Below are 14,849 nucleotides of genomic sequence, written 5' to 3'. Positions count from 1 at the left end.
ACCAAAAAAAGCCCAGGACCAGATAGATTCAGTGCAGAATTCTACCAGACTTTGAAAGAAGAGCTAATAGCAATTCTTTCCTTTCCTTTTTTTTTTTTTTTTGAAATTTAAGTAAGTTATTCAGATTACATTTTAATTGTTATCCCCTCACTTGTATTTTACTGTTGCCCCCTTCCTCCCTCTTTCACCCTATTCCCCTCCACTAGGTTTGTAAAAGAAGGAGACCTTCTCCCACACCATATGACCACAGCCTATCATGTCTCATCCTGGTGGCCTGCCTACCCTGCCTCTAAGTGCCTCCAGGCCTCCCCACCACAGGGAAGTGGTCAAATAGGGGTCACCAGAGTTCAGGTCAGAGTTAGTCCCCACTTTCCACACAACTGTGGAGAATGTGCTGTCTATTGGCTAGATCTGGATAGGGATTCTAAGTTTACTGCATGTATTGTCCTTGGTTGGCACAGTATTTGAAGCAGACCCTCCTGGATCCTGACATGCCAGCCTTGATGTTCTTCTTGCAGGTTTCTAGGACCATCTGGATCCTTCTATTTCCCCATTCTCCTATACCTCTCTCACCTAGAGTCCCAATAGGAAGTCCCAGCATCTATTCCAATCTTCTACTAAGTGAAGACTTTCAGGGGACATCTCTGTTGGGCTAGTGTCCACTTATTCGTCAGTATATACTATGTGTATCTTTCTGGGTCTGGGTTAACTCTTTCAGGATGGTCATTTCTAGTTCTATCCATTAGCCTGCAAATTTCATGATTTCCTAATTTTTAATAACTGAGTAATATTCCATAGTGTAAATTTACCACAGTTTTTTTTTATCCATTCTTCGACTGAGAGACAACTGATAAACACCTTCAACAACCCCAAAAATTCAGTAGCTCTCCTGTATAAGGGTAATAAACTGGCTGAGAAAGAAATTAGGGAAACTACATCCATCACAATAGCCATAAATAATATAAAGTTTCTTGCTTTAACTCTAACAAAGCAAGTAAAAGACTTGTATGAAAAAAATTTTCAAGTTACTAAAAAAAGAAAATGAAGAAGATATTAGAAAATAGAAAGATCTTCCAAGCTCATGGATCAGATGAATCAACACAGTAAAAATGGCCATCTTAACCAAAAGCTATTTACAGATTCAATGCAATTCCCATCAAAATTCCTACACGATTCTTTACAGGCCATGAAAGATCAATTCTCAACTTCATATGAAAAAAAAACCAGAATAGCTAAAACAATCCTGTACAATAAAAGATCTTCTGGAGAAATCGCCATCATGCAACTCAAGTTATACTATAGAGCAACAGTATTAAATACAACATGGTACTGGCATAGAAATAGGCTGGTAGATCAATGGATTGAATACAAGATCCAGAAATAAGCCAAAACACCCATAGATATTGATTTTTGACAAAGGTGCCAAATCCATACAATGGAAAAAAGAGCATCTTTAACAAATGGTGCTGGCCTAACTAGATGTCTACATGTAGAAAAATGCAAATAGACCTATATTTATCATTCTGCACAAAACTAAAGTCTAAGTGGATTAAAGACCTCAAATTAAAACCTGACAAACTAAATCTGATAGAAGAAAAAAGAGGGAAAAGGCTTGAACTCATTAGTACAGGAGACAACTGCCTGAACAGAACACCAACTGCTCAGGCATGAAGATCCACAATTAATAAATTGGACCTCATTAATATGAAAAGCTTCTGTAAGGCAAAGGACACTGTTACCAGAAGAATATGACAGCCTACAGACTGGGAAAAGATCTTCACCAACCCTAGACCTGACAAAGGGCTAATATCTAAAATATATAAAGAACTCAAGAAATAAAACACGACCAAACCAAATATCCTAATTATAAAATGGGAAACAGAGTTAAACATAGAATTCTCAACAGAGGAATATTGAAAGGCTGAGAAACACTTAAAGAAATGCTCAATATTCTTAGTCATCAGAGAAATGCAAATCAAAATGACTCTGAAGTTCCATCTTATACCTACCCAAATGGCTAAGATAAATGACTCAAGTGACAGCACATGTTGGCAAGGATGTGGAGAAACGGGAACACTCCTCCATTATTAGTGGGAGTGCAAATTTGTACAGTCACTTTGGAAAGCAATGTGGCTCTTTCTCAGACAATTGTTAATAGTGCTAACTAAAGACTCAGCTATACCACTCCTGAGCATATACCAGATAAGGTGTTCCACCATACAAGGACATTTGCTCAACTATGTTCATAGCAGCTTTATTCGTAATGGCCAGAACCTGTAAACAACCTAGAAGTTCTTCAACTGAATCATGGTAAAGGAATCATGGTACACTTACAAAATGGAATACTACTCAGATATATATAAAAAAAAAATCTTGGAATTTGCATGCAAATGGATAAAACTAGAGAGAATCATTCTGAATGAGGTAATCCAGACCCAGAAAGACATTCATAAGTGGATATTAATAAAACATAATGTCCTCCGAGAGACTCAGCCCAGCAGGGATTGGGACAGATACTAAGACTTAAAGCTGGACTCTTGGTTAAGAGCTGTGAGTTGTATGGAAGAGATGGGGGTTAGTGGAAGGAGTGGGGGTGTCAGAAGCCCCACAAGGAGACTATCAAGGCTGGGAGGTCTGGACCCAGGGGCCCCTGCACAAACTGATGCACCCACCAAGGACATGGCAAGCAGAGAGCCTAGACCCATGTTCAGATGTAGCGGGTGGACAACTCATTCTCTGCATGGAGAAAGAGAGGAGAGAGCAGGGGACTGCCCCTGACATGAACTCTGGTGTCTGAGATTTGGTTGCTGCCCCGTGGCAAAGAGGACCTGTGGGAACACAGAGGAAGGGGATGCAGGCTACCCAGATGAGACCAGAGAGGCTGTGGTCACATGGTAAGGGAGGAGCACCCCACCTATCAGAGGTCTAGGGGAGGGGAATAAAGTGTAAGAAGGAGGGTGGGTAGGAACAGGAAGTGAGGGCATTACAATTGAGATGTAATGTAAATAAAGTATAATTTTTTTTAAAAAGAGCAGAGGAGGGAAATAAAAACCAATGAAGTGAAAGGAGGCTAAGGGGAGCAGAAACATACAAGGAATGGGGGAGCGGTAGAGAAGAATGTGAAAGGCAACCAACAGAACAATTTTTGTTTGAAAATTCCATTATGAAACCTAAGTTTGTAGTCTAATCAAAAATTCATTTTTAAAAAAGATTTTTTTTTTTTAAGAAGCAGGGATGGAAACATGAGAAAATCAAGACCTGGGTCACTCCTCTTGCTTTCACCTTGCTAAGCAAGGCTCATAGGCCTGGTAAGCTTTACGTTCTCAGGCGTCCTCTTGTCATCAGTCTTAATTAACAGTATCACTCTCTGGACCTCATTCTTTTTTGACTTTGTGAAAGCTCTAACTCCATGTTATCCCCCCTCCTCTCTGCCTCTCTCTCTCTGCCTCTTTCTCTGTCTCTGTGTTTCTGTGTGTCTGTCTCTCTCTCTCTCTCTCTCTGTCTGTCTCTGTCTTCTCTCTCTCTCTCTCTCTCTCTCTCTCTCTCTCTCTCTCTCTCTCTCTCTCTCTCTCTCTCTCTCTCGCATCTCTGTGAATTTCTTCAATCTGCTACCATTTCCTCATTTCAAAAATGATTCTTTTCCACCACAAATTGTCATTTTCATGATCTCCTTGCCCTATCAAAAGGCATAGTTTTTCTTTTCTTTTCTTTCTTTCTTTTTGACACACAAGTGCCCTAGGCATACTTTTTCTATTTATTTGCCATCTTCTAGTTTCTTATTTTTTGACTAAATAGCTTCTTATTCTATCTTTTCTCTCAATCTAATACTGTTTCTTATCAATCTTTTAAAAAGCTCAATCTTCAATTTTGTTGGATCTCTTTTGTAAAAGTCTGTGATACATTCTTATCTCGTGCCTTCTACAACTGTCATCACTTTTGCCTTAACCTTTAAACCTATATGCCTGCAATAATCCTCATTAGTCTAAATTTAAACTAGTTACATTATCTAGGGCTCGCTCCTGACTTCTTAAGACTTTTCTCTCTGCATGCAGGGATATTCAACTGAGTCTTCAGTTTAAATACCTAAGACGCTGCACCTGAGTTTGCAAGAGCAGTTTGTGGCTTCTCACTCAGCTCTCCTGTTTTATTTTTTCTACATCTTTTCTTTCTGACAGCTTATTGATATTTGTCAGTATACTAAAAACTGTATCAAGTTTATAAGACTTTGGTGGCATTGCTTGTTCTTCCACTATAGTCCGATTTCTGACAAACATTTTGAAGGTTTAGTGAATCTCTGACATCCTGGACATGGTGTCATCTGTGTGTACATACCTATCCTATTCCTCAGTACCTTCCTCTGTAGTTTCTATCAAAGTGAGTTCCTCATCTGACGTGGAACCATAACATTCGGTATCCATAACGCAAATCAGCACTCTTCTCACTTTTCTGTCTCTCTCTGTTCCCTTACACAGAGCATAGGCTTTGAGGTAAGACTGTTATCCACTATGGTTATTCTAGCTTCTGTACGGTGACTAGCACTAAGCTATTGCTGGTTTGAGACCACACTGGAGATAGTCGTGTATCAAACAAAGATAACTAAATTCAGTTCTACTTTCTTTTCAGTAAAGTTACTCATGGCCATTGACATGGCTCAGCAGGTAAAGGTGCTTACACCAGATCTGACACCTGAGTTCCGTGTCTAGAACACAAGTGGTAGAAGGAGAAAAAAAGACTCTTCCAAGTTGTCCTCTGATTGTCATACATGCATTGTAGTATATGCATCACTCCTGACTGATTAGTCAATCAATCAGTTTTTAAAAGTAATGTTAGCATGTGTCTGTGTTACCACTGATTCTGATCAAATTACTTACTATCTGCCTCTTCCTAGGTGTCCTTGACACCCATTCTATTTCCTTAATGGCTGTATTTACAATACTACCAATATTTATTTTTATTGGGAAAATTGTTTCACATGTAAAATTTGAATTTTCTTGTTTCCAAATAGAAGTAATTTGTTTTAAGCTTTCTCTGAAGGCCAAAACAAACAAACAAACAAACAAAAAAGTTAAATACTAAGAACCACATTAATTTTAACAAAACATCATTGTCTGTCTCACTTTTTAAGAGTTATAACACTAAATTGTAATTTTTACATTGAAATTTTAGCAATAAATATTTAAAATACTTGAGCTATATCTAACTGGTGTTGGTGGCAGGAACAAATGTTACAAGTGCCTGATAAGGATCACATGACCACACATTTGCTTTTTGAAATTCCACATGTAAATGGGAAAAACCACTAAAATTAAATAAATTCCTGTTTAATGACCACATACACTCTATAGGTGCAGGGCTATAGCACCCTTGATTTCTGGTGTACCAAAATTAGAAAGATCCAGTTCATCTTCAGTCTTCAACTGTACCATCATCTTCAGCTATTAATACTTAAATATTTTATCACAAATATCTAAAATAAAAATTAAACTTAAGTTTTTTTAGCCTTCAATCACAATTTCAAACATCAAACAAATACAACTTAGACTCTAAGAATTTCTTTCACTTAGTTACTTTAAATCTGAACTTAAAAGCAGAGTAAAAATGATACAGTTTGGAAAAACAGAACCAATCTGTATTTATATTGACTTGGTTAATTATGTGTTTATTTTATGAAACACTTGACAAACAGAGCTTTAGAACGATGTTCTTGGCAGAGATGCTGTAATGAGAACCCAAGAATCAGATGTGTGGCTGATTTGATGACTTAAAATCCTATTCAGCTCTGAAGCCAGGATGTAGGTCATGAATCAATGTAAGGCGCACTCTCTGCTGAGTAAGGTCTTCATATTTCTTAAACAGTAGCAGTATTTGTGAAAAGGAGCCAAGAGAGGGAATGGGACTTACGAGTACTGTGTCAGCAGCTCCAAATCATTGTGCATATTGATTGGATAGGCTTCTCCGAGTTCAAACAGCTTCTCTAGAGCTTCATAGATAAAAATGATGCAAATGAGAGAAGCAAAAGCTTCTTCAGTAAACCGAGTGATATAGCAGACAAGGGAACTTGCATCGGTGGCCACAAGTATGATACATAAGGTTGCAGTCCAAAGCCCGATGCTGGCTCGTAAAGACAAGTACGACAGCCCATATTCTCTAGGAAAAATAAAGTGTGGGGAAAAGGTCATTTTACAGCTTGCCACCACTTAAACAACTGGAAATAAGACCGATTCAGGAAGCGAAAGTAAGTAACTTCACAGCCTATGAGTCTCTGAACTCAAGACTTTCTATAGAGAAATCTAAGGGGACAAAATAATGGAGGTTTCTCAATGCTTAAAATTGAATCCTGTTTATTATAAATATTATATACACAGTATATGCACAAATATTTTAACTTTTCCTGCGTTTCCATTGAGAGACAAAAAATGGCAAACTGAATCATACCAGCCGATTTCACTTCTCCCCACAGACTCCAAAAGCGATGATGTTGAGCAAAGAAAAAGCAAGGAAAAAAAGCATAGAGCAGGCAAGAGTGACAATACTTACTTGCAAAATTTAAACAAAATCTTTTCGAACACCAAAACAGGTCCTGTACTGCCTAATATGGTAAGAGGCTGTCCACCAAAAAGAGAATAGGCTATCCCAGTCATAGACGCTCCGAAGAGCGATTCGATTGCACTCTGTGGGAAAATATGAATGGATCCATTACTAAGCTACACAGGTAGCCATCATAATAGGCATAAACATTTCAGATATACTGGTTTACACCTTTACCTTTCTCCATGCTATTCTTAGACAACTCTGGGAAACAAGGCCGAGAAAACAGCCCGTGAGGGTAGACTCTTTGTCTCAGTAACGGAGAAGCATAATCTATACCTTCCGGTTTCATTTTTAAAAAACATTTATTTATTTATTACTTATACAGTAATAAATATACAGCAGGCCAGAAGAGGGCACCAGATCCCATCATAGATGGTTGTGACCCACCATGTAGTCGCTGGGGACTTAGTTCAGTATGTTTAGACGAGCAGCCAGTGCTCGGAACCTCTGAGCCCCCTCTCCAGCCCCCTGCTTCATTTTTTTATTGCTTTACAAAATATTTAAATACTTTCAGAATCAGTGTCGGATTTTTTGAAAAACTGACTCAATCTAAAATTGATCTAGAATTGTAGATCAAGGGGTATGGCATCAGGCCTTGTATACTACTCAAAAATTAGTGTTTCCAAGTCATTCCACTCTGAGATCACCAGATCCACTAGGCACCCAGGAACTTCATAGAGAGTTTATCTTCTGGACCCTGCTATCAAAGCTCTCCTCGCAATCCAAGATCCAGCGCTCTCTAGCATAACTACACATCTTAAAGGCAGATTATGGCTCTCAAAGCTCAGAGAAAAATCATCATACATACTATTCGACCTTCGGTTGCTTCTCCCAACAGTCCTCCAAATGTGATGACAGGGGACATGCACGCACAGTAGAGAAACAGGAAAGATGCTAAGCACTGCAGGCTGAAAGCATCTCTGAAGTCACTCCAGAAGAATGGAGCTTTTCTTTTGATATCTAATATAAGTCCCCCAAAAATCCTAAGACATGGGGGGGGAAAACACAATAGTGAAACCCAAAGATAAAAAGCATGTAAGTTAAAAAGAGCATTGCTCTGTTGCCCGGTCACAGTAATATTTTCCATCAGCAGAGATGAGACCCATATTAGACTACCACATTTTATTATGATGACCTACAGGAACAGCTTTGCACTAGTACAATACCCCATATATTGTTCCTACAACTAAAAAAAAAAAAAAATCAGGCTTTCCCAAGCAAGAGTCAGGGATTCAGCAATCAAATTTCAAATAATGAGATTCATGGTTATTCAAATCTCTGTGTTATTCCTTTATTAACCCTAATCTCAGGCCTTCACTGTCAACCTTGGAAGTGTGTGTGTTTTTAAAAAATATTTTACACTTTTTAGGATATTTACAGTATTTACACTATTATAATATTTACACTAATTTAGGATAAGAGAAACAAGAGACAGAGAGACAATTGGTCTTGGTACATGCTACTTGTAAAGATCACCCTAAAGAGAATAAGGCTGTGTTTAACCATAACTCCAGTCACCAAGCCCCTCTGCAATAAAAACGACCATCTGAGAAAATACCTAAATGGCAATGTGGGTAGCAACATTCAATAGAGACAGGGAGACTCTGAGATTGTTTTTTACTTTTAGGAGACTATAAAGTTAGCCTAATATAATCAAACTAGATAAATGTCATTTTGTCCTATTATTTCCCACACAAATTCCCAAACCTGTCAATTATAAGATAATAACGATCTGTTATGGAAATAATTCACATATTCCAAACATGACGAAGAGAAACACTTTGAAACACTTCAAAGGGTTTTGGTTTTGGTTCAGGAGTTTGCGATTGTAAATTTATGCTTAAAATGTGAGCACTATCATCCTTTAATGTATTGGAATGAAAACAGTAACAAGTAGGGAGTCTCATTATTTGAATATTTGATAACAACATTCAGATTTAACATTTGAAACTGAAAGTTCATTTTACTCCATGGAATAAAGATGTGATCTTAAAGTAAGAATACAGTATGCTTCCCGTGTAAAGGTTAATGGTTAAAAAATATTTTAAAGCTGGACAGGGTGGCACGTGCCAATAAGCCCACACTCCAGAGGCAGGAGGCAGGGTTGTGAGTTTGACCTTGTATGAAAAAAATAATAAAGCAAAAACTGTGAGGTTGCTAAATTCTGATTCTATGGTGAATATTCCTGGATCATAAAAATCAAATTTTTTTATTTTATACTCAGAGTTACTGAAAATTTTCATGTGTTTATTTGTTGTGTGTATATTTGTGAGGCTTGTCAGATGACAATTTTAAAGGAGTCAGTTCTCTCTTTGCCATGTGTGTTCTAGGGCTAACTCAAGTAGCCAGGTGTGGCACTGAGCAATCTCACTAGCTTTTAATGGCCCTGATCTGAGGAAGACATAATAATTGTCTATTAATAACTATCTGGTGATATATGAGAGTAAAATCATTATTTTTCTAGTGATTTTCTTCAACCATAAAGGATTAAGAATAAAATTCTGAGACAGAAGGAATCAAAGATGCTTCCAGAGAACGTGTGGAATGCACACATATACAACCCCACATAAGGTCCCTCTAACTGTGTTTGGCCAAGCATATGCATGTAAATGCTGTGTAGTTCTTGGTTCTGAATAATATATTTCTTGTCAAAGTCACATTTCAAATTAGATTTATTCTACTATGCTATGCATTCATTTATTATTTATATCCTACCTAGTTCTAAAAATATTTTGAGATAGTTATGAGCTATTAATTAGTAATTAATATTTATAGTTTGATAGTATTTTTATATTAGACCACTGCTTTGTAATTAATCACTTATTAGAGCATACATTAGTCTGAATAGTTATATAGCTGTGTAGTAGATGTGCTTTTATTGGTAAAGATCTAAATCCAGAAGTGGGAGTTCATTACAGAAGAACAGTGCAAGAGCAGCCCAGATGTACACCAGCAATTCCCGGAGAGCAGATGAGTAATGGATACTTCAAGTCATGTCAGCAACAGTATCTGTGGGAGAACTCTGGAGAAGCGAAGATACCGGATATTGGTGACCTGGGAGGATTTAGGAAGCAGTAAGGAAAAGTGATCTTGGAAAAAAAATCTAAGCTATGTGGCATGTTACACCTGAGAGAAAAAGAAATATATACCATCAAAAATTAAAATAAAAAAAAAAGACTGTATTTGAAAGTATGAAAGCAAACAGAATGAGTAACAAAGCTTCCAGTGAAGGGCAAAGGAAAAACTTGAACCATCTAAAAGTAAGTGACGCCAATGAAGATGGTAAAGGACATTTCCTCAGACACACAGGAATAGAGGGAAAACACAGGAGAACTACAATGCAGAGCTGTCAGGAACTGGAAAGTCAGCAGTAGGCATACTGCAAGCAGTACAGAAAATGGCCCGAGGGGAGGGGACGGCCACCAATCCTACAAAGCCTTGGCAATTGTCTTTAATTATAGGGAGGCTGTCCACACAAGCTCCCTGAAGAGACATCCACCCAAGGGTTCTGATTTTCTCCTCACACATCGCTTGCAGAAAGACAAGCTGTCAAGAACCCATAAAAAAAACATTTTATGAAATAAATTGAAGCTTTCATCTCTTCAAAGGTGTGTGATTAGAAAAACAAATCATATAGCTCTTTCAAATCACAGGCATAATAATAAAAAATACCATTATATACGTCCTACTAGCATCTAATGAGGAAAGGTCTACAGGACTTAATTCCCGGTGCTTAGTTTTATTTCCGTCTTGAACTTGAAGCTTTCAACAAGCTATTTTGGAAGCGTCAACTGACAGTTTTCCTATTCATTCTAAGACTCTGTGAAAGCATTTTATGCTTCATAAAATAAAAGACTAGAATGAGATGGGATGGTGTAGCCACCGTCCTGCTTTGACAGTAGTGACAATCATTATGGGATGGTGTAGCCACTGTCCTGCTTTAACAGTAGTGACAATCATTATGGGATGGTGTAGCCACTGTCCTGCTTTCACAGTAGTGACAATCATTATGGGATGGTGTAGCCACTGTCCTGCTTTCACAGTAGTGACAATCATTATGGGATGGTGTAGCCACTGTCCTGCTTTAACAGTAGTGACAATCATTATTCATTTCAGAGAAATCAAATTAATCGGCATTTCACCCTCAAAGAGTAATATTAAAAGTATAGGATAAATTAGATCTTGAGACAACTATTCCTGGCAGATAAGAATGACACACCATTTAAAGTCCCATACAAATGGCTTTCACTCACCTTCCAGTTCGCTGGAGTTCAGGCCCGCTATGTCCCCCATGTGGCTCAGCTTCCCCATGAGCTGCTGTTCCATTTGGCACAGCAGGAATCTTCCTCTTCTCCTGCAGGGAATTTTGGTTGGTGCATAGTTTGTTGCGGTGCCAGGATGTAGTTACAAAAGTAAATCCTCTTTTCCCTCTTGAAGCCATGTATAGGACGTCTAAGACCATGGTTCTGTGACTTAGCGGCTATTTAACCTTTGAAAATGCATCCCGTCCCTCATCACTGGGGAGGACGACAGTACCGACTTCACAGTATGGAGGAACTAAACAATGGGTGGGCATTTAGAAATATCTTACACCTAACAGTAATTTTGCTTCATGCATTCATATAGATGCTATAGTTGAAAAGTAAGCAGAAAAGGTCAGTATGCTAGGGTTGGGGCACACAGTTCACTGGAGAGGAATTTGTCTATCATGTCAATGGCATGAATTCAATTTATATCACAAAAGACAGAGAAAAAAGCAAAGTGTCTACCATTTTACTATTTTTAAGTACCATTCTTTCTATTCCTCTAGATCATGTTTTTTTTTTAGAAAGGGATAATTTATGCTATAAATCTTCATGACTAATAGACACAATATTACAACAAAAGGAAAATTCTATTTGAAGCAATGACAAATTAACTGAGGTTTAAGCATTTTTCCCTTAGATTTATTCCACTTTCTTTGCCAGTGACAGAGTTATGTCAAAGAAAAAAAACAAAACAAAAACAAAACAAAACAGAAAGCCCTCCCTAAAATGCTACCTCTTATCATCTTAGGTCATATCAATGTGTACAAAAGTACTAAAAAGAATGATAAAGAATGCTTAAGTTGTACAATAAAACTTGTACTTGGAAAAAAAAACTTGTTCTTGACTATCATTCCAAACTAAAGTTGGTATAAACATGCAACACAAAACTGATGTGTTAGTTTATCTTATACACAATGGGACATTTAGAATGGTACATGTTTCACGTAAGATAAAATGTATTTTTGTATTAAATAAAATATAGGAAAGTTCACTATTTAGTAGTTCTTCAATTTCAAAAGGCTATGGAAAGATACACTAACGTAAATACAGAAGATATATTTCAACTGGTGAAGGTCTTACCTTCACAGGTAAATATAAAACATTATAAAGTGACTTAAGGGTGGCCATCATTAGTTACTTCCAATGACCTAGGGAAATATGTCACAGCTTCTATAGCACTTAGAAAACAAGTGATAATATCTGGCCATCTGTCGAAATAATCCCTTTTGGATAATTTACTTTTGTTTTATACATTTAAAAAGCCATATGTTAATAAAATAGATTATAAATAATTAAAATATTAACTATTCTAAGGCACATGTTTACTCAAGGAGTAAAAACCATTGAGAATTATAATGAGCATAAATAACATCAATAAATATCCAGAGGAAATATAATATATTTTGAGTTCTGACACAAACACATGCATTTTGATTTTTTTTTTTAGTTATAGACCCCTAAAGTACACCAGTAAATAAATTAGTCCTATAGAACATATATCCTCATAGAAAATACAGAAAAATTAAAAATTAAATATTTAACTATAAAGTATGTTAGAAAGAAAGAGACCTCTGAAAAAAAGAAAACGTTTGCACAGAGCACAAGGTATCTGAGATGACTGGAAGGGAAGTAAGGAGCATAAACTTTAAACGGAGTTTTCAAAGAGGCCCCGCGGAAAGAGCCACTTAGGAAAACCTGAGGGAGGCGAGAGAATCAGACATGCTGAATAACTAGAGGACACCAAGGAAAGAAGACAAGCTAGTGCTGTAGTCTTAAGGGGCAGAATGCCTGGAAGGTTTGAACCATACCAGGAATAAGAAAGTAGCAGAGATAAAGCCACAGAAGAAAAGGGCGGTGATGGTTATGGAGAATTAGTCATCCAGTATATCTATCTTGCTTTTATTCCCTATCAGATGAGAAATATTTACAAAGTTTTTAGGGGAGAAATGATGTAACAGAATTGGAATTATTTTGATTATGAGGTTGAGGAGAGATTATTGAATATAGAATAAAGCAACCCATGGGGGATCTATTTCAGAAATCTAGAAGAAAAGTGATAGAAGGCTGAATCAAGATGGCCACAGTGATAAATAGTATAATTATGGAGAAAGATAGAAGACAAAGCCATCAGAATTCTCTGAAAGAATAGATATAAGGTATAAAATGAAATAATGGATTGTTTGGGCCCAATCAATTATAAGAATGTATTTAGCAATTAGCTAAGATTGGAAGATACAAATACAATTGATTTTGAGGAAAACCCAGAGATCCTTATATATGCCTGGAAACCTAAGTTTCTTGTCTCAAACTTGTAATTACAAAAATAAGGAGATCTAAAGAGATGAGACTATATATAATTTGGCTTAAACTTTCAAAATATTCAGATAGAGACACAGGATAGGCAGATGAATAACACTTGAGTTCAGTTTAAAAATAAATTCGGAAAAAGGTTTGAAATTCTAATATTGGACAGAATTACCAAGAACATGAGTAAATATAGATGGGGATATGAGTAGAGAATACAGGGTCTTGGTCTAAGTGTTTGTTAGTCTCAACATAAAGAACTCAGAGAGAAGTGGAAGAATGAACCGAGGAGACTGGTAAGGATTGACCCGTGAGACTGTGGAAACACCGGGAGACTGTGCTCTTTAGGAACTAAGGAAAGAAAATAAACTCAGGAAAAGGCCATTGTCAATTCTCTAAAATGTTGATTTTCATGTGCTAAGTGGAATATAGACCAATAAATCACCATGTTTCTTATCACTGTGTATATCACTGGTGGTAATAATTTTTTAGTGTAGCAAATGGGATAGCCTACTGAGACAGGTATTTAGAGAGAAGTGGAAAAAAGGTAGTGGAGGTCTATATTATAGAGACCTGCTCTATGACATTCTATTGCAAAGGAAAACTAAATATGTAAGTGACTGCCAATAGTAATGATATCAAAGCAGTCACTTTATAAAAGATTCTGAGTTTACGATATGTTACTACAGTGATATAACACAGAACAAAGGACTAATATAATGATGAGAGTGGGAGTTTTGGCAGAGCAAAGTCCTCTAGTAGATGCATACAGATGGGGTTTGGTACGCAACTGAAATGCTGACTTTCCAATGTAGGGAAGGCTGAGCTGACAAAAGAGTGTGCTACTCAGAATCCATGAAGGTGAGAAAGAGTAAGCATATAGCATCAAGAGGTACAGAGGGTATGCTGAAATTCTGATAGAAAACAGGTGTGAAATAGTCACTTAGAACAACTGGGAAGGATGGGAAAGCAAACAGGCAGCATCAAAGGCTCACTTGAACCATATGATCATTAAATGATGAAGCCACAGTTTTTCCTTCCGCCTTTGGCCAGAACATTGTGGGTAGAGATAAGAAAGTTTAATCCTCATAGAGTTGTTGGCTTTGACAACCAAGTACATGACATGAAAAACAAACAAACAAACAAACAAACAAACAAACAAACCAAAAATGATGAAGGCATGTAAGAAAGTGATTAAAATGACTGACAAAAAAAAAAAAAAAAAGGATAAAGAACAATTTCAGGCGGATCTCTTGAGATGACAGGTTTTTTTAATTGGAAGGGAAATGTACTAAAAAAGCTGTCATCTGTACATCTCAAAAGAATGAAAACCACAGAAATTATTTGATGAGGGGTAACATTATTTAAATGAGTCTAAGTTAAAGGTGCTTAATATATGCTAATTCAGTTTGGTCCCTTAATAAAGGAAAGCACACCTCATATTAATATAGTATTTACATGAAGTTTTAAAATATTAATATTTTAATGAAGTATACAATACATATATAATTCATACTCGTTGTATAAAATCTTGCTATCTAATATAATAGCTCTTAACCACTTGGCTACACAAATTTAAGCTAATTAAAATAAAAATTAAATTTGTTAATTGCACTAGCTACATTACTAGCATTTAACAGTAGCTAG

At 36.8% G+C, this 14,849-nt stretch overlaps 1 protein-coding gene across 10 annotated transcripts in view; it reads right to left on the bottom strand.

The window, feature by feature from the left end:
- The window catches only part of SLC4A10 (solute carrier family 4 member 10), a 257,846-nt gene that overhangs the window by 60,426 nt on the left and 182,571 nt on the right, over positions 1-14,849 (bottom strand). For all 10 annotated transcript variants that reach the window (XM_084797965.1, XM_084797968.1, XM_084797974.1 and 7 more), the window contains 4 exons: positions 10,845-10,945; positions 7,400-7,574; positions 6,538-6,671; positions 5,902-6,147 (listed from right to left, as the gene is read on the bottom strand). In XM_084797965.1, coding sequence (XP_084654091.1) covers positions 5,902-6,147; positions 6,538-6,671; positions 7,400-7,574; positions 10,845-10,945 — 656 coding nt within the window. The remainder of the gene's footprint in view (positions 1-5,901; positions 6,148-6,537; positions 6,672-7,399; positions 7,575-10,844; positions 10,946-14,849) is intronic.

The sequence above is a fragment of the Acomys minous genome (assembly GCF_964271855.1).
Source record: "Acomys minous genome assembly, chromosome: 10".
NCBI lineage: Eukaryota > Metazoa > Chordata > Mammalia > Rodentia > Muridae > Acomys > Acomys minous.
The sequence above is the reverse complement of the archived record's forward strand: the minus strand, read 5'-3'. Positions and strand labels throughout refer to the sequence as shown.